Here is a 19,076-nt window from a genome sequence, read left to right on the forward strand (position 1 = left end):
GAACTATACTTTAAATACTTTAAGACAAAAAAGTTGTATTTTTTTATCCATTCGAGTATTTTCTGCTTATTAACAATGCACATGATGATGAGTTCATTTGCAAAGTATTCAAACTCTTGGTGGAGTTTGTAAATGGCCCATTTCTGCATAAGAGTAAAATGGTTCTCAGGTAAAAGGCTCATTTTTATTTCCACTTGAAAGCACCTGTTTGCACACTTGAAAAAGTAATCTTGCTGTGGGAATATTCACATACATGACATAACAAAGTATCTATTTTTAAAGACTCTTATGTCTGGAATTTAAAATTGAGATGTGAAATGCTGAATTTTGAAAAAAAAAATACACAGAGTAATTTAAAAAGCCAGGCTTCTTTGCTTCTATCACACAACTGAGCATAAAGTTAATAAGAGGCAAGTCCAAATTTAGTAACACAGGTTGAACATCCCTAATCCAAAATCCAAAATCAGAAATGCTCCAAAATCTGAAACGTTTTGAGTATCGACATGAAGCTTAAAGCTCATGCTCCAAGGAAATACTCATTGTAGCATTTTGAATTTTAGATTAGGGATGCTCAACCTGTAATATGTGGTATTTTTTTGGTTATGTTAATTTAGAAGTTATGTTAATTGAGAAATAAAAATATAAATTAACCATTAGTAGAAAAAAAATGTAGCCCCAGAATATCTGCCATGATTCAATACAATTAGAAAGTAGGGTTTTTTGTTGACATATATATATACATAGATATATATATATCTCTTTTGCTAAGTTGTCTCAGCTCTAGAGCCCTAACTTGAGCAGGGTAGGAATATAATGTCTGTGATATGTCCAGCCTTTTAAACAAACTTGAAACTTAATGAGTATTAAGATAGCCATTCAGTACCTACCTTCCATTTACTTTGATCTGTTCCCAAATATCCACTAAAGGCTTTTTTGCCCCAGGGACAGAGTACAGGGTTGCAAATTGGAGCAAATGCTGACACAGACTTCAGAAACAAAAGAAATTTAAAAACAAGTTATATTTTGCTAAATTAAATATGAATAGATATTTGCAACTTACTTAAAAATATATAATTTACTTGCAACTTGCTTAAAAATTCTGACTTGCCACGAAAACCCTGGGAACAATTTTCCTTTTGATATATTGCTGGCTTAGATTGCAGGCCTTTCCATAATACATCTTTTGTGTATTCTATTAAGAGAGCTAATAAATATAGTTGCTAAAATAATGCAAAACAATACATTGCAATTTAATTAAGATACAAACAGAAGTCTATGTTCAGTGTTTCTGCTTTTTTAGCACTGAAAATCTATAGTAATATTAAACAGTTCATGCTTACCTTAGCGAACATGTTACTAAATCTGACACATGATTTCTCTTACACAGTATCAACAAAGCAGTGAGCAATGCCTTTCAATATGACAGAATTTTTAATACACCTCTGTGTTCTATACAATGTTCTTTTTCACTGGATGAGATGCAGAGATGGGATCTCTCAACTTCAGAGTACTCATCAATGTAAATGTTTAGTAGTATCTACTAGCTTTTTTAAAGGACAAAAAAAAAACTAAGTTTGCTTTTCTACCTCAGACATGATAAATAGACTGCCTTAAAAAATGGAAATAAAAATGCTTACTTAGAAAGTCCACTGTCATGACATGAATTAGTAAAACTTCATAATAAAGCGTACCAAAAACAAAGTATTTGATGCTACAGCAAGAAACTGCTATGAGAAATATTTTCATCTCTCAGTAGCACACCTAAAATAATCAAGAAGTTCTTCCTAAGAGGAGGAAATGAATTAAACCAATCTTAAGGGCATGAATAGCCCTGCAAATTTAACGGCAGAAGAAATTTTAAGATGCTAGTTGCTTTAACACTTCCTTATTCAACTCTTGTAACATGCTGTTCTGCACAGTATGACACACTACATATGGTAGTTAATTCAAATTTGACTCTGGGAAAGGCTGAGAGTGATGTTTTTTAATCAAGCTGCATTTCAATTTGCATTAGCGGCATTAAGAACAGAATTCTTAAGCTTCTACAAATCATATCATTTACCTCAGAAAATCAAAGTCAACTTTACAAAGATATTCCTGGTAAGAATATAAATGATAGATCCTGCCACTGTAACATTAATCAGTAATAATAACCTTTAGGGGAAAAAAGTGTGTTCCAAACTACAGTTGGAATAAAAACAATTAAAGGAGAAGCTACATTTTATAATACTTTTAGTAGGCCAAAAAGAAGGCACTCTTGCTGAATTCCTATGCTTCTGATTCTGTAGCATATACTCTATGGTCAAATTAAATACCCACCCATCAAACACCCCAAAGTTCTCAACACTAGAAAAGTTTAGTCCCAATACTAACAATATTGTAATTTTACTCTTTGAAGGTTCCTAATATTCAAGAGAAATATTTATCACTAGAAGTTTAGATAATCTTACTTTGTATTTTCCAGGATTTTTCAAAGCACAGATCAGAGCTCCATGGCCTCCCATGGAGTGGCCAAAAACAGACATCCTTTGGGGATCCACTGGAAAATTGGCATTTATGAGTTGGGGAAGCTGGAAAAAATTTAATAGTGTGACAAAAGATATCAAAGAAAATAAGTTCAGACATTTTCAAAGTTATATAAAATAATTACACAATCAATATTGCCAAATCATAGTCTTACAATGGTTTGAACTAGCAACAATGAAAATAAAACAAAACTAAATCCTCAGGTAGACCATGGTTACTAATATATCTCTGGGAAATATATTGTACAGATTTCTGAGAAAACACTTTAGGAAGGTGAAGCGGAAAGAACCTTTAAAATGTTCTTAAGTTTTGACCTAGTAATTTCACTTTTTGGAATATATTCTAAGGAAAAGTCCTTAGGGAGATATTCACAAAGATAATCAATGCAGTCATATTTATTAGGGTAAAATATATACAAAACTATAAATATCCTATAAGAGGAAAAGTAAATTATGGCATATGACAGAATATTATGCAATTATTAAAATTAGAACACTGGAAAATATTTTTATATATAACTTAAAAAAAGAACAAAATAAAAAAAGTTTAGAATTATGTGAAAACTAGTCATAGAAACAGTCAGGAATGTATCAAAACGTAAGTGTTTCGGGGGCGTAACAGAATTACGGGTAATTAAAAACTCACATTATTGTTTCTAAGTTTTTATGGTATACATATTAACAATGAAGATCATATAAAATTTAGAAAATGCATAAAGAGCATACAAATATTATTAATAGAAGTAATGCTTTACCACTTATATTTTCTAAGTCTTGGCTTATCACTATAAAATATATACAAATGAACCAGCTGCCAGGCAAATTAAAGGTTTTTTTCATACACCATTTTCTTGGTTATTCTGGGTAGTATAAACAGGTCTCAATATATAATGATTAAATCCTTTAATTGTACTTAGTGTTAATTTAAATTGCAGTAAATAGGACTACAGTACTAGTAAACTTTGGAATTCTTACTAATAACTTTTATACCCCAGTTTAAAATCCTCAGGATTGTAAGGACTTTGTGTTCAAAATCAAACTCTTGGCAGTCATCAGTTAATAATTACAATACAAATTAAATTACCTCCTCCGTGACATAAGAGTACATTCTGTAGTTGGTTTTCCAAGGATCTTCAGTGGCATCAACATAAAATCCAGCACCAGTGCCAAAGTCCCAGCTCTCGTCTTCTCCTTTAATATTGCAGCCACCTATCACAAGAAACAATCTTGTGGTTTCATCTGCTCTGTAGTAATGGCCCATGTTTAATAATACACTTTCGGATCAATCTGCAAGTCCATTTGCTTGGGAACTGTTCACCAAATGTTGTGAGCTCTCTGCCTTTTGGAGGACATGATAGGATTATACTTCCTGCTCCTCTTGCTCTTGAATGGGGCCATGTGACTCGTTCTGGCCAATGAGGTAAAAAATGACCTTCCAAGCTGGAGTATTCAGCTGCCAAGGTAAGGCAAACTAACTTTCTTTGTTGATGAAGTTTCTTTCTTATGTACTCTGAACATATGCTTCCTTATTCTGCTTTACCTGTCAAAAGGACTGATATCTTCTTTGTATCTTTCAGAAATGTGTTGTGATCCCTTCCCTGATGACCCTCTCTCACTACCAGCACTTTTTAAATTCTCTTTACAAAGGAGTGGGGAGGGAGATGCTTGTGCTCAACTCACTATCTTGAACTGAAAATGTTTTCTAATATGCTTTGTTAATGGACTCATTCCATCACATTTCCCTATCTATCCAACCTCCACTGGAATTTTATGTTTCTTTTTAACTTGTTACATTTTATTTTATAAACTTGCATGTGGTTAAAAATCAACCATTGGGATTTTGAATAGAATTACAGTAACACATAATTTGAAGACATGACCTTGTCTTAAGATTCATTTTATCCATCTAGAAACACAGCATTTTCCCATTTATTAAAGTCTTCATTTATGATAACAAAATTTTACAGTTTCCTTTCTATTTTTCAAGTTTATTCTTGAATACAGAAAATATCTTTCTATTTTCAAGTTTATTCCTTGGTATTTTATATTTTTGATGCTATTTTGAATTAAATGTTATTATATTTCTAACCAGATACACCTTGTTTTTGTATAATATAGCCTGTGAAAGGAAATACAGTACTTGCCAGGTCAGCCATATAACTTAACCTAGTTTTACTGCCATTTAAATTCTATTTCCTGAAACTTCTAGAGTCATAAAACAAGTTTTAATTGTCTAATGCATTGAGTTCTCACATATTTGATACTTTCATTTCTCTAATGTAAATATCCAAATCATTTATACTAAAACTAATACTTGTTTAACTGTATGGTTGATGTTAATAGAGATGAAAAAAGATGTAATTATTATGCAACAAGACATTATACCTCTGGAATAGAAAAATAATTTCCTCTGCATTACACATTAGTATTTTGACAGTAGTACCAGTATGACATATGAATTGAGTTGCTCAATCTCTGCTTTGAAGTATCTTAATCTGTACAATGGGAATAGCAAAATTATCCTCTTTCATAAGAGCCATGTCATGAGTAAAAACTCAATGAGGGATATGTATAGCATGGTATTTTGGAGTCATGATGCCACTTGAAAGGTTAATAGAGATAACAGCAAAAATATAAAACGAATTGTATAATGTATATATCATACCACTTATAACACTCTTAAAGATTTAGATTTTTATAAAGGATATCTGGACCACAAACACTTACGAGGGCTGGTATCTGGAGCAATGACAACAAGACCATGTTCTGAAGCAGCTTGATGATAACCAGATTTTGATATAAAATTTTGTTCTGTGCAAGTTAAACCTGAAGATAAAAAATATTGTTATTGGGCACACATGGACATAAAGATGTGTACCATTAGCATTGGGGACTATTAGACCGGGGGAGAGGGAGACAGACAAGGGCTGAAAAACTACCAATTAAGTACTATGTTCACTACTTGGGTGATGGGATCATTCACCAAACCTCCATGTCACGCAATACGCTCATATATCAAACCTGCACGTGTAGCCCCTTAATCTAAAATAAAAGTTGAAATTATTAAAAATAAATTATCTCATGCTATATTGTGAATGGTTTATAAGCTTTAAACTTTTTATAATACAGGAAAACAAGCTCACTTGATATCATTAAAAATTTTTTTTTGCTTTAGAAATAATTTTGAGTAAGACACTAAAATTCACTTTTTTACAAAATTTGTAATAGTATTAACCTAAGAACTGTGTTAGGTTAAGTGATCCCATAACTGTCCTTTTAAAATCACTTACTGGCCAGGCACGGTGGCTCACGCCTGTAATCCCAGCACTTTGGGAGGCTGAGGTAGGTGGATCACGAGGTCAGGAGATCGAGACCATTCTGGCTAACACAGTGAAACCCCATCTCTACTAAAAATACAAAAAAATTAGCTGGGCGTGGTGGCGGGCGCCTGTAGTCCTAGCTACTTGGGAAGCTGAGGCAGAAGAATGGAGTCAACCCGGAGGCGGAGCTTGCAGTGAGTCGAGATCGCACCACTGTGCTCCAGCCTGGGCAACAGAGCAAGACTCCATCTCAAAATAAATAAATAAATAAAAAATAAATAAACCACTTACTAAACTTTCAATTACTAAAATCCTTTGGACCAGCAGTGTTTGGGAATTCAGAAATTTTCAAACTGTAGATTGACAATATGGTGCATATGCCCAATATTAAAACAACCCCAGTGAAGTGTTATCAAATATGCTAATTAAACATCCACTATTCCTGCACCAAAACATAAATATTCACAGTAAATAAGCAAATACAATGGTCTTCATAATACAAATATCTATTTTTTTATATACAGATAGTTCTCAGCAACAATATTTAGCTTGATCATCTTTGTATTCTTCACTGAACTAAAAAGAGAGTAATGGTGACCATATGCCATCCTTAAATGGAGTTTTAGCCTCAGTTTTTAGAAGTTTCTGTTATTTTTCCTAGCTCCATGCTTTTCAGTCATAAGATAGAGGAGATGACTTAATTCTTTTACTATAGGTATCTAACACTACAATGATGTGAGAATGGTGAGGAATGAACTAGCCATCAATTTTATTGATCATTTCACCAGTTGAGAGAGATTTGGTTTGTTTATACTTTTTGGCTATTATAATAGTGTGCTATGAACATTCATGTGCAAGTTTTTGTGTGGACATGTTTTCAATTCTATTGGGTACACAGCTAGTAAAGGGCTGTTTCTATGGTCACCTTCACTTGAGAAAGATACAAATCACTACACATGAACTATCTTTTAAGATTTCAGTTTGGCTGTTTTGATTTCAGCTAATTTCTTTATTTTAGCAATATAATAATTGTGTAATCTTTCTGTCATTGTTTTCCTTAGACTTAATGGGAAGTAAACTTTCTGAAATTCTTTTGTCACCAATTCTCATGTGCACTGGTCAGGCAATCTTACCTTTACTCAGAAAATCAAGCCTTAATTTCCAAGGTCTATCTTCAGCATCTCACTAAGGAAACTGTCCTGTCATTTGATGTAAACAAAAATTCTGTATTTTATACTTGTAAAGCTCAGATATGTCTTGCTAGATTCAATTTTAGTTAGAACTTAGAGCCCTATTATTAGAGTACCTATGACACAATGCCTCAGTGCTTCGGATCTGGTTATAATTTAGCCAAGAGATATGACTATAGTAGCCCTCACCAGAAACAAAATGCAAAAACAACAGGAGAAAAAACTAAATACAGCTCTGGACTGTGAGTCAGAAAACTTGTTCACCTCCATATTCCTGTGTGACCATGGACAATATTTAGCTTCTCTGGGCTTCATTTTCTTTCTAGGGATTACATGATTTCTAAGATCATTTTTAGCTATACAACATTACGTTTTCTAAGACAATTAAATAACTAATTTTGTTGCTCTTGCTTTTGGCAATACCTAATGCTCTTCTAGCAAAATCAGTGCTCTTCAATCACAGAAATGTTTTCTTGAGTTAAAGTCAGAGATGTACTTAATCTTTACCCTTTAAGATGAAATATTTATTATCATTTTCAAAGACTGGTATTTGGGACTTGTCCTTGGTGAAACATACATGAGGGAGGATTTGTTAAATCAAAGTTACAGGAACCAATTTGAAGGAAACAAAACTAAAATAGTACTCTGTGACACAATTTAGTTGCTAGGATTCTTTCCTCATAATGTTTGCTTCTATAGATGAAGTACCAAGGTCTTGTGAAAGAAAAGTTAGCATAGAGGTTTCAAAACTGCAGGTGTCAAAATCTTACTCTTCACAATCTATTCTACAGTATTTAATATGAAACACTGATTAAGAGAAGCCTTAGGGTTCTTTTGTGACTTTCCAGGTTGTCAGAGAAGCTCTATGGAGTCCAATTAAAATATTTTAGAGAACACTGTACGAAGTCATTTGACTTCTTACAATAGCTGGTTTCTAATTAGAGTATCTTGGTGTCCTGATTTCACCTAATATTGTTCTAGTGGACTAGTAAAGTCTCTATAAACTCCAGAAATGCTTGGGTAGGTACAAATTAAGTAAATAAGTTGTCTAAGCCCTTGCTATTTGAGTTCAGAACTTTACATTACCTGCTAAATTTCTTGGTCTATTAGAAAAAGTGTAGTAAGTGAAATAAGTGTAATTCAGTAGGTTGGAAATTATTCTGAGGATAAAGTAACAGAGTAGACTACAACAGGCCCTTAAAGTCTTTCATAAATGGCTCAAAAAGCCTACCAAGTCAAAATAAAAGGGTAAGATAAGCCAGTTAAAAAGAAAATAGAAAGGACTCTATAAAACTCAAAAATGCATAATACTTACCCGAGAGCCAATACAGTGCAGGGCACTTTTCAGTTTCTGCCTTTGGTGGTAAGTAGACAGCAAATTTCATTTTGCAGTTCAGTTCAACACTAGTTTTAACAGCAACAACAACAAAATATTAATGCCCCTCATTAATCAATACAGAAACAAAATAATTTTGTACTATATAAAAAGTAAGATATATAGTAAAGGTCCAAAATAAGTTATTTAATGTTCAAAATAAGTGGTTCCACCAACATTTAAGGAATATACTTGTCCCTTAAAGAAAGAATGTGGTCAATTGAGCATACTGATCTAAACCAACCTGAGCCCATACTTTGGATGGCACTGTCAATTTGGGCAAAATAAGTGAAAAAATAAATGTAATTCATTGTGGCACTTATTAAAAAATAGTTTGTTTCTAAAGAAATGTATGAAATAACAAATCATCTTTTATAAAAAAATGAATTCTTGAGATCTTACATATTTGTTCATGTGCACTAAAATGCAACACATCCTTAATTCCCTCTTTCATCACTAATATTTTATCACAATCTAGAAAAGACAATTTTGATGGAAACCACAGGCATTTTTCCAGTAAACAGTAATTCATGCAACAATGATCCCTCATGGCTTTATTTAAAACATCATATAAATGGAAGTAAACTCTTACTACTTCAGAGTAAACACCTATCTTTTTAATCAAAGTTATATGTACTAAACAGTTTAAAGTAAACTGTAACTATAAATAGTAAATACTTCCACAAACTTTGTTATGAAAACTAGTTTTCCCTGCCCCAACCTTCTCATTTGCTGTATTCCAGAGATAATTAATTTACCTCTTTTAGCTGATTTTTCTGGTATTTATGTCTCTATCTAAATAACATGACTTTATTACTGCTTCTAGAGTTTTCAGTTTTTAGTTATTATCTATTGACTTCCCATTAGAGAAGGATTTTAGTTAACTTTCACCTCCCTGTCTTTGCTCTCTGCATGCCCCTACATTTCTCCTTCCACTTTCCTATCATATATAATTTTGGTTAATCAATATTAAGAAGTTATAAATGCTATTCAGAGATGAGCCATGTAGTATATTAGAATTCCTTTCCTTTTTCTTTCAGTTTTTTTTTGTTTTCATTGAGCTAGTAATTCCCTCCTTTTTGTTACTGGTTGTCTTTCCTTGTTAGGAATAGACTCCTACAAAGGCTCCATCATGAGAAGTTTTCTGTATGCTCCCTTCCATTCTCTGCATATTGATGATTTTCTTTTTCCACATTATTCTAAACAACTTTTCTTGTTGATGACTGATGGCACAAAAAAATTCTGACAGCTGTTTTTAGGTTTTCAACTTTTGTTAGGGAAGTTGAAACATTTACTTTCATAGATTACCATATCAAATCCATATTCAAAGCAGGGATGTTATCAATACGCAAAATCAAGAGAGAGCATAATCTTGTTACAGGATAGTTGGTGCCTTAAGACCTTTCTTGCATACTTAAAAGTTTGTTAAGAGGGTATATTTCATGTTAAGTGTTGTTATTACAATAACATTTTTAAAAGAAGACCTTTCTCAAGCAGTTGTGGAATAAATCAGGTCTAAAGTATGTTCAACGGTGGTATGATTAACACTTATGTAAAAGCAAAAAAAAAAAAACAAAAAAAACCCCCAGGATTATCAAGTAATCTGAAACCTCTGTCCCTATCATGCCATTAAGATGCTGCTTAATTACCAAAATACAATCTCATGCACAGAGATTGGTGTGGTCACTCTATATGTATTACTAATTCAATATCAAACGCTCCCAACCCTGATGGGTTTCATAAATTTCCTCTCTAAGAGAGTAAGTTCTATCAATTTCATCTACATTAAAAAAATCTCTTCAGACCAGTACTGCCAAATAGAACTTTCTACAGTGATATTAATAAAAATGTTCTAGTTATGTATTGTCCAGTACAACAGCTTCTAGTCATGTGACTACTGAGCACCTGAAATGTGGCTAGTGGGACTGAAGTTTTATTAATTAGCTAATTTGATGTAAACAGCTGCATGTAATTGCTGGCTACCATATCTCCAACTTTTGACCTGCTGCTTTCTAGTTGCTGCCTTAATATGGCCCCACTCATCTGGAAATTCTTTCTCTTCTGATCTGTTTTCTTGGATCTTATGTCTTCAGCTACCTTGTTTTAGTCCCTGATTTTGGTGAAGCATATTATTCAGTTGCTTCCAAATTGCACGGGAAATACACTTTGAGACCTTTCATAGATGAAAACGTCTTCATTCTACTTTCACTTAACTGACAACATGATTGGACACAGAAGTTAGCCTTCAGAATCCTGAAAGCACTGCTGCTCTGCCTTCTTGCTTCTAGTAATACCGTTGAGCTGACCTAAACCTTTTAAGATTCTTAATCTACTTTCTCTTTATCTCAATGTTTAAGAATTTTCTTTGTTCCCAATGCTCTAAAACTTTACAATGTTGTTGGTGTAGATCTATTTTCATCCATTGTACTAGACAATTTTTTATATCTGGCAACTTCAGTTCTGGGAATTCTTGAATTATTTCTTTATTATTTATATCTATACCTCTATTTCTGTTCTATTTTCCAAAATTCCTAATTTTTAATGTTGGATTTTTGAACTAGTCCTCTAATTTTCTTGTCCTTTCTGATTTATCGCTTTTATTTCACTTTCTAAAATGTTCAACTAACCCTTCTATTGAGTTTTGTCATTTCTACTATCAAAATTTAAATGTTTGGGCTTTTTTGTACTTGAGGATTTATTTATTTTATGTTTTTTGAGACAGAGGTTCGCTCTTGTCGCCCAGGCTGGAGTGCAGTGGTGCCATCTCAGCTCGCTGCAACCTTTGCCTCCCCGATTCAAGCAATTCTCCTGCCCCAGCCTCCTGAGTAGCTGGGATTACAGGTGTGCATCACCATGCCTGGCTAATTTTTGTATTTTTTTTTTTTTTTTTTTTTTTAGTAGAGACAGGGTTTCACCATGTTGGCCAGGCTGGTCTCGACCTCCTGACCTCAGGTGATCTGCCTGCCTCAGCCTCCCAAAGTGTTGGGATTATAGGCGTGAGCCACCACACCTGGTCATGTACTTGAATATTTTTAATAGCATCCTATAAAGTCAGAGGTCAATATCTTTTATGCCTTTTATATGAAGAACACTTCATATCAAATTAAAGACTTTATACAAATGTCTAGTGATCTTTAGCTGCCCACTGCTATTTAAGAGTGAAACACTAAAAATCTAGTTGAAAGTGCCTACAGGTGGAGTTGTCAATCATTGCTTTACTGTAAGGTCTGGTTAGATTACTTTGTTGGCAAATCTCAGTATCTTGAAATCTCTTCCTTTGGGCTACTCAAACTCCCCACAAGGAAATTCTTCTAAAGGATACAAGACTAACTCCCCAAATTTTGAAAGCTAATGGAAGAAACTCAGTGTGCAAACTTTTACTTAATCTATTTGCAGTATCACAACTCCCACTAATTGTGTCTGATATTCCCCAATACAAACAGTTTACTGTCTCTAGAGAACATACCTCCAATCTTTCTCCAGAGTTAGGAAGAGGCAGTGCATAAAACTGGGACACTCTCAGATCTATCTCCTTTTAAAAACAGACTTTCAATTAATCTTCCTTTTTCTAAGCTCAACTTGTATCCTTATTTTCAGGTGTCCCTGGTGCCTGCAATTACTATGGCTTTATATAAATTGTGTCATTTCAAAGCTTTTTCTTGCTGATGTTTAGAATTTAGCTTTCTAGGTTTTACTGTCAGGTACTACCTCTCCATTTGTATTCCTGCTTCTAAAATGTTATCCTTAGCTCCTGTCTCCTGCTTCTTTATGCCTTTATAGGTATATGTATGCATGTGTGAGTGTTTCATCTCTTTACTTAATGTCATGTTAGTCAGAGTTTTGGAGGCAGCAGAAGCAAATGCACGTGTTTAGTGTGCCATCTTCCTCAAAAAGTCCAGGTGTTTTTCCTACACTTAGAAATCCTCAAAGAAAATGTTTTCAGAATTTTTACTGGCAACATAAACATTTTCATAAAAGTTTCAGAAAAGCATCAAGTCAAAGCTTGAAGATAGTTCTCTATTAAGGCTCTACCTCACACAATCATATCCACAGCTAATTAAGTCTGGTAAAATTGTCAAATAGATAACCACAGAAAGAAAGCAAGCAAGTGTAAAAGTAAAATGAGGTACTATAATATCTAGATAAAGATTTGTTTTAAAATAGAACAAAATAATCCAACAGAATGAGAGGTTATCTAAAATTATATCTTCTTAATAGTTACCTGTCATGTTCAAAACTTTCTGCAATCCCCAAAGCACTTGTTGCTGGAAATCTGCTTCAATGCCATTCTTCTCCTATTAGTAAAGAGTGATCTCATTAATTTCCAGAGAATTAGTTCCTGAAAAACTTGAGATAAAACTAACTGCCTTTAGATAAATTATGTGAACATACAACTATTTTCTACTTAGAATTTTTTTCACATTTTTCTCCAGTAAATAATATTAAGAAACTGATTAACTCTTATACATGCATTTACACGTGTTACTCACTTTTAAAAGCTTTCATACTTTGGTATATCATTACTAATTTATTAACAAGTTTTTTGTTGTGGTGGACTGCCCCAAATTCTTTTTAAAAGAGGCAGAAAATACATAAGTTAAGTTACCAATTAATTACCTTAGTTTAGAAGGTTAAAAATTGTTAACAGTCTGCCTATCAACTGCAACAAAGTAGTCAAGGAATTGGTATGACTGATTATAGTTGATTTTAAAGTGGGATAAAGATGAAGTGATAATGATTTTGATAATAATAATATATAACATTACTGAACACTTACGGTGTGATACACATTTTTCTAGGTACTAAACCAGATCCAATTACTCATCCCACGAATTTTTAAGAGAAAGTGATATGAAACTTCAAGATCAACATTTATTTCTCCTTTTAAAACAAACCAGTAAGTAATACATAAGTCTGTTAACTTCTTTTCTGTCCAACAAATCTTTTAAATTTTCATGTAAAATAATTTTAAACTTACATGTAAAATGACATATTTTATTGCTTTTAATGACAAATACAAGAAAAAAGTTGGAAAACCATCTTTATCATAAATGCCTATTAAGCAAAGGGAAACCACACTGATCCTGACATGTACCTCTCAAAGAAAGATTCCCTTCCTATTCCTAGAAGCACTGTATTAGAATATAAGGCAGTAAGTCCTACATATTGAAGAAAAAGCTTTAGATATCAGGAATAGGTATTACCACTCTGGCGATCTTCTCAGTGAAAGGCACTACTACATGCCAGTCGGCTGGAGCTTTAGGATTACTCTTTCAAAGATATATATCAATAATCTTAAAAAGCTAATTTGGCAAATGTCTTTATAAAATACTTTAAAAAATTAGTTTCAATCTTATCTTTAATTTCTTCAATAAACCCAAATAGTTTTATTTTGGAAGACTGGGATTTGAACCCAGGAAGTCTGACATCAGAGGCCCTACTCTTAACTGCTATGCTGTCCTGACTCTCTAGAAGTTCTTTAAATACTCTTTTTTTTTTAAAGACACTGTAAGACAACTGATTCTATAGAATTATGGTATTATAATTGTACACAAAGAAATTACCATTTGCTCAGTTTTATGCTTTTAATCTATAAAAGATTAATTCTTAAATAATAAACTCCCATGAGATGCTACTGAAAATTAACTTTAGCTACTGTTAACAATCCTATCTCAAATAATGAACTTAGAGATAGACACTAATTTTAATATATTAATACATACATATAAGACCAACAAATAAAATTTATTTGCTCCATTATTCCACAAGGAAACCAGATTTACTTAAACTTAGAAAGGACTATATCCACTTTGCAAAAGATGGTACACTGAGCATGTATCTGGTACATAGGAGTCTATACCTTTGCTATTTGCCTATTTTAATAAACCTCAAGTTGTCAGTTTTCTCTGCTCTTAAAATTCAAAACCAAATGCTTTTCATTTGGCCAGAAGAAACAAGGTTAAAACACTTTTTAAAAGTTGGTAGAGGGCCGGGCGCGGTGGCTCAAGCCTGTAATCCCAGCACTTTGGGAGGCCGAGACGGGCGGATCACGAGGTCAGGAGATCGAGACCATCCTGGCTAACATGGTGAAACCCCCTCTCTACTAAAAAATACAAAAAACTAGCCGGGCGAGGTGGTGGGTGCCTGTAGTCCCAGCTACTGGGGAGGCTGAGGCAGGAGAATGGCGTGAACCCGGGAGGAGGAGCTTGCAGTGAGCTGAGATACGGCAGCTGGAGATCCGGCACAGCACTTCCAGCTGGTGACAGAGCGAGACTCCGTCTCAAAAAAAAAAAAAAAAAAGTATGGTAGAATATTTTAAAAAACAAAGCTTTTAAAGTATTTTTTTCTACCCACCCCAGTTTAGAAACTACCTTTAATTACAAATCAAAAAAAATATGTCAGGCTTAAAAGAAATATGACTTAAACTAAGAACTAGATATGACATACTGTGATATACTATAATATCTGATATGTTATAATGGGTGGTTATATTTTCAATAGAATTTTCTAGGTGAAAATAGCATGTTTTAAAACAAGCTATTAGTGGTATTTTCATTCAATGTTCAGAGTAACATATAAACAATAAAACAAGTTTACCTGTCCAACTGCTGATTGCTTTTTGCTTGTACCAAATGGTAAACGATTCTGAAAAAAAGACCAACGGTTTACAAATGGGATATACTTTTCACAGCAAAGTTTATACAGAGCTTATATATACACATGCATTCTCAATAGATATCTTCTTGAGGTAGGTGACTGTACACCCTGATGGGATACCACATCACCACTTAATCTAATTACCTTAATTTCCCATAACCTAATTATTTGCCACAGGCCACCTTAATACCTATTTTGCCATAAGGCTTAGTGGTACTTGGTCAAAACCGTCTGTTGAAGTAAAAGTACTATGAAAGTTTTTTATCTATTTAAATCAGTAAACAAAGTTTTCAAGTTTAATTTTGAAGGATGAGATGTAGCCAACTGCTGAGTGAAGAAAACAAGAGTGGGGGCTAGGTAAGCAGAGGAAGATGGATCTATCTGGCTCAGTTGTAAGTCGAACTTGTAACATGGGGATAAAAAAGGAGGGAAGAGATGAGGACTGAAGGACTACTACTAGGGTGACTGGAAAGGATGTGTAAGAAAACTGGGCTTATGAACGATTAAGTGACTGATATTCAGTAAGAAAAATTTACATGGAAACTCACATAGTATATATCACGTCACTTGTCTGATAGGTTTCATTTAGGCTCTAGAATAAATATATATTTAGGTTCTAGAACAGATTTTGTGGGAGAAATAGGGTGACAGAGTAGGGTGGAATACCAAAAAACCAAACAACACCTTTCCTCCTTCCCCCCAAAAAACAAACAAACAACAACAACTAAAACAGAAAAACAATTTCACAGTGCCAGTGGGAGTTACACAATTTTTCCCAAATGTTAGTGAACATCAACATTCTTTGGAGAAGAAAGGGTCTCTCAGTGCATAATACATCCATTCCCTTAAAGGCCAAACCTTATTGTTCTTCCCTTTATTTTTCATTTTTATTTTTTGGACACAGGGTCTTAGCTGTGTGGCCCACGTTGCAGTACAGTTGCATAATCATGACTCAGTGTAACCTAGAACTCCAAGCTTCAAGTGTGATCTCCTACCTCAGCCTCCTGAGCAGCTAGGATTACAGGTGCACACCACACTGGAATACTTTTTTTTTTTTTTTCGGTAGAGACAGGGCTCTTTACTTAATGAAGTTAAATGTCATCCACCTCCAGAAATCTGAGTTCCATTTTTATCCTTCTTCCCTGTGTCTCAAGTTTTCCATATATCTCTACATGTGTTTTTCGTTCCCATTCTGATTCCTTGGATTTTGATGTTTCTTCATTTCCAGGGTGTCCTAGTCCATTGGCTCTTAACATCCTAGACAAGTGTTCCCAAAACCAACAAACTACAGTTCCAATAACTGGCTGTTGACCACCACTGTGCTGTTCAAACCCTCTTCTAAGTGAAAACTCAGGATCTGGCTTCTTCCCTTTCACTGTCTCCTCCCACCTTCCTTTTCTTCACTCTCTTTCCCTAAACCCCATTCCCTAAATTTCAACTACATTTTCTGGGTGAAATAATCTAAATCTGCATCTCTGTAACCAATCTTTCTCAAGCATTAGTACCCATAATGAAATTTCTTGCTGGACCTTTCTACCAAGACATGTGAGCAGCTATTAAAACTTATCACACCTAAAATTAAGCTTCTACGTCTCACCTTCAAACCATTCCTTTCATTGCCTCCCTTTTCCAGACTCATGCCTATCTTGCCTAATCCACATTTGAGATGCCTCAAAGTTACCTTCTTTTTGAATTCCCACTGCCATCATCCTAGTTATATATAAGAATTAAAACTTAGCCTCTTCCTTTCTTTCGAATACATCCCACTATCAATCCTGCATGAAAGCCTAGGGTTTTAATCCACTTAATTTACTGGTCAACAGATCCCTACAAACAGCTCATCTGCAGCCTAATATGGCCTACATGGAATTGTTAGTCATTTTATTTAGTATTTTAAAACTGTGATAAAAACACATACATAAAATTTACTATCTTAACCATTCCTAAATGTATATTTCAGTAGTGTTGAGTATCCATTAGTCATATGTGAAAACACAGTTCGCCTGCTCACAATAATTAGCAGATGAGAACTGCCTGACCACCCCCTGGCTGCTGCAGGTGGAGACCGCTAATCCCCTTCGCTGTTAGGCCAGTAGCTGAGAACCAGAAAGTCACTGAAATGGAAGACCATGTTAATTGTATACTTTTCTTCAAGTTTAATGCCATTAAAATGTCAAAATTAAAACCATGCAGGATCACTGAACAAATGTAAGAATGAATAAAACTCCATATAAACTTTAGTCACATTCTACCTGTGTGTAAGCATAGTCTTTTTTTTTTTTTCCAGACAGGGTCAAACTCTGTGGCCCAGATTGGAGTGCAGTGGCCTGATCTCAGCTCACTGCAATCATCTCGGCTCCCGAGCTCAGGTGATCCTCCTGCCTCAGCCTCCACGGTAGCTGGGACCACAGGTGGCACCACCATGCCCGGGTAATTTTTTGTAGAGGAGGTTTTGCCATGTTGCCTAGGCTGGGTCTCTTTTCCTTCAAAAAAATTCACGTGGCTTGCCTAGGTAAGGATTTCCATTAAGCTCTGGGGAAAATTTTTTTTTTTTAAATATGGAATCTATAAACGCCAAACACCTTCACTTGGCTCTAAATATGGTCTATAATTTGGTCCCACATTATTTTTCTGGTCTCACTCCCTATTATGTTAGTTAAACTCAACTATGCATAATTCTGGGATGGCCTGGATGTTGCTATTGCGTGGCTTTACTCAATGCCACGGTACAATGGTTTCAAAGCAGGTTCTGGGGCCAGACCCTCCAGGTTCAAAGTCTTACTTCACCACTTATTACTACATGACACTGGACAAGCTAATTTATATGCCTCATTTGCCTATCTGCAAAATGGGGATACAGTAATATATATTTGATAGGGTTGCTCTGGGAATGAGTTAATTCACGTAATGCTTAGAACGCTGCTTCTACCACACACACAAACATGAGCTATTATTTTTCCTGCAACCTGAATGCCCTCCTTCCAGGTGCGCTCAATCCCATTTCCCTGATGACCCCATCAGAAATGACTTCCAGTCCCCCACAGCGCTCTGAGAGCATTTTACGACCCGAACAGATTTCGCCCAACTCCGAAGACACGGGTTCCCCTCGGCACCACGAGGTGAGTGCTCCTGACCGCGCCACTGGGTCGTGCCCCGACGTGGACGCTGCCTAGAGCAGCAGGTCCACACTCCCCAGAACCAGGCGCCGGTGGGCGGTAGTAACGCGCTGAGGCCCGCTCCCTCCTTAAAATGCGTACACATCTACTTCACATTTTCGCGCGGTGGCTGCGGATCTAGGAAAGTCTGTGAACAGGAAAAAGCTGTACAAATGTAAACAGGAGCTTCCCCCGTGATGTGGCACGCCCGAGCGCCCCGAGTTAAACTAGGTTGGAGGCTCAGAGAAGAAAAAGGGATTGGGGGCAAGGCTTCGCGTCACGGGATAAGGTCCCTGGCCTCCTGTCATGGATGGTGGCGCTCAGGGCCCAGGGTCGCCATCTCTGCGCTCGTGCCTGCGGATATCTGCACCGCAGGCCTCAGCGTCCGCCCCGATCAGGCCTAGCCGTGCCGCCGCCGCAACTGCAGCCGCAGGAGGGCTGACAATGTCCAGGCCTCTACCCGGACCCAGGCTTACCTCCCGCGGCGGAGCGGCCAGAAGAAGCGGCCCGAAGTAAAAGGCGGGGCCCAAGATGGCCGCCGGGGCCTCGCCTCAGCCCCGCCCACATGATGCCCCGCCCCTCCAGTCCCGCTCACTCTCAATTTTAACTCTGAGAACCCGCCCTTCTCCAGTCCAGTCCCCACGGCTTCTTTTGCACTTTGCACTTCCCGGCAGCCTCCGCGTGGGCGTCCCCTCCAACTCTTGTCTTCGCCCGCGTTTCCACTCTTTGTGGTTACTAGGACCAACGAGGAGGGCGTTTAAGATTAGTCCCTGTCACCTTGTCTGGGACCAGTCTGCTGTGCGTGCTCGGACTCTTCCCAGAGCCAGCAGCAAGAACCCGAGGCATTAATAAAC

At 35.7% G+C, this 19,076-nt stretch overlaps 1 protein-coding gene across 1 annotated transcript in view; it reads right to left on the minus strand.

The window, feature by feature from the left end:
• ESD (esterase D) overlaps nucleotides 1-18,803 on the minus strand; it is a 28,150-nt gene extending 9,347 nt beyond the window's left edge. Inside the window, 9 exon segments of the mRNA XM_017862064.1 lie at nucleotides 888-986; nucleotides 2,451-2,570; nucleotides 3,610-3,734; nucleotides 5,253-5,351; nucleotides 8,351-8,439; nucleotides 12,633-12,647; nucleotides 12,649-12,705; nucleotides 15,008-15,055; nucleotides 18,699-18,803. Coding sequence (XP_017717553.1) covers nucleotides 888-986; nucleotides 2,451-2,570; nucleotides 3,610-3,734; nucleotides 5,253-5,351; nucleotides 8,351-8,439; nucleotides 12,633-12,647; nucleotides 12,649-12,698 — 597 coding nt within the window. The 5' untranslated portion in view covers nucleotides 12,699-12,705; nucleotides 15,008-15,055; nucleotides 18,699-18,803.
• Nucleotides 18,804-19,076: the final 273 nt, after the last annotated feature.

Source organism: Rhinopithecus bieti, unplaced genomic scaffold (assembly GCF_001698545.2).
Source record: "Rhinopithecus bieti isolate Rb0 unplaced genomic scaffold, ASM169854v2 scaffold_61533, whole genome shotgun sequence".
NCBI classification, from domain to species: domain Eukaryota; kingdom Metazoa; phylum Chordata; class Mammalia; order Primates; family Cercopithecidae; genus Rhinopithecus; species Rhinopithecus bieti.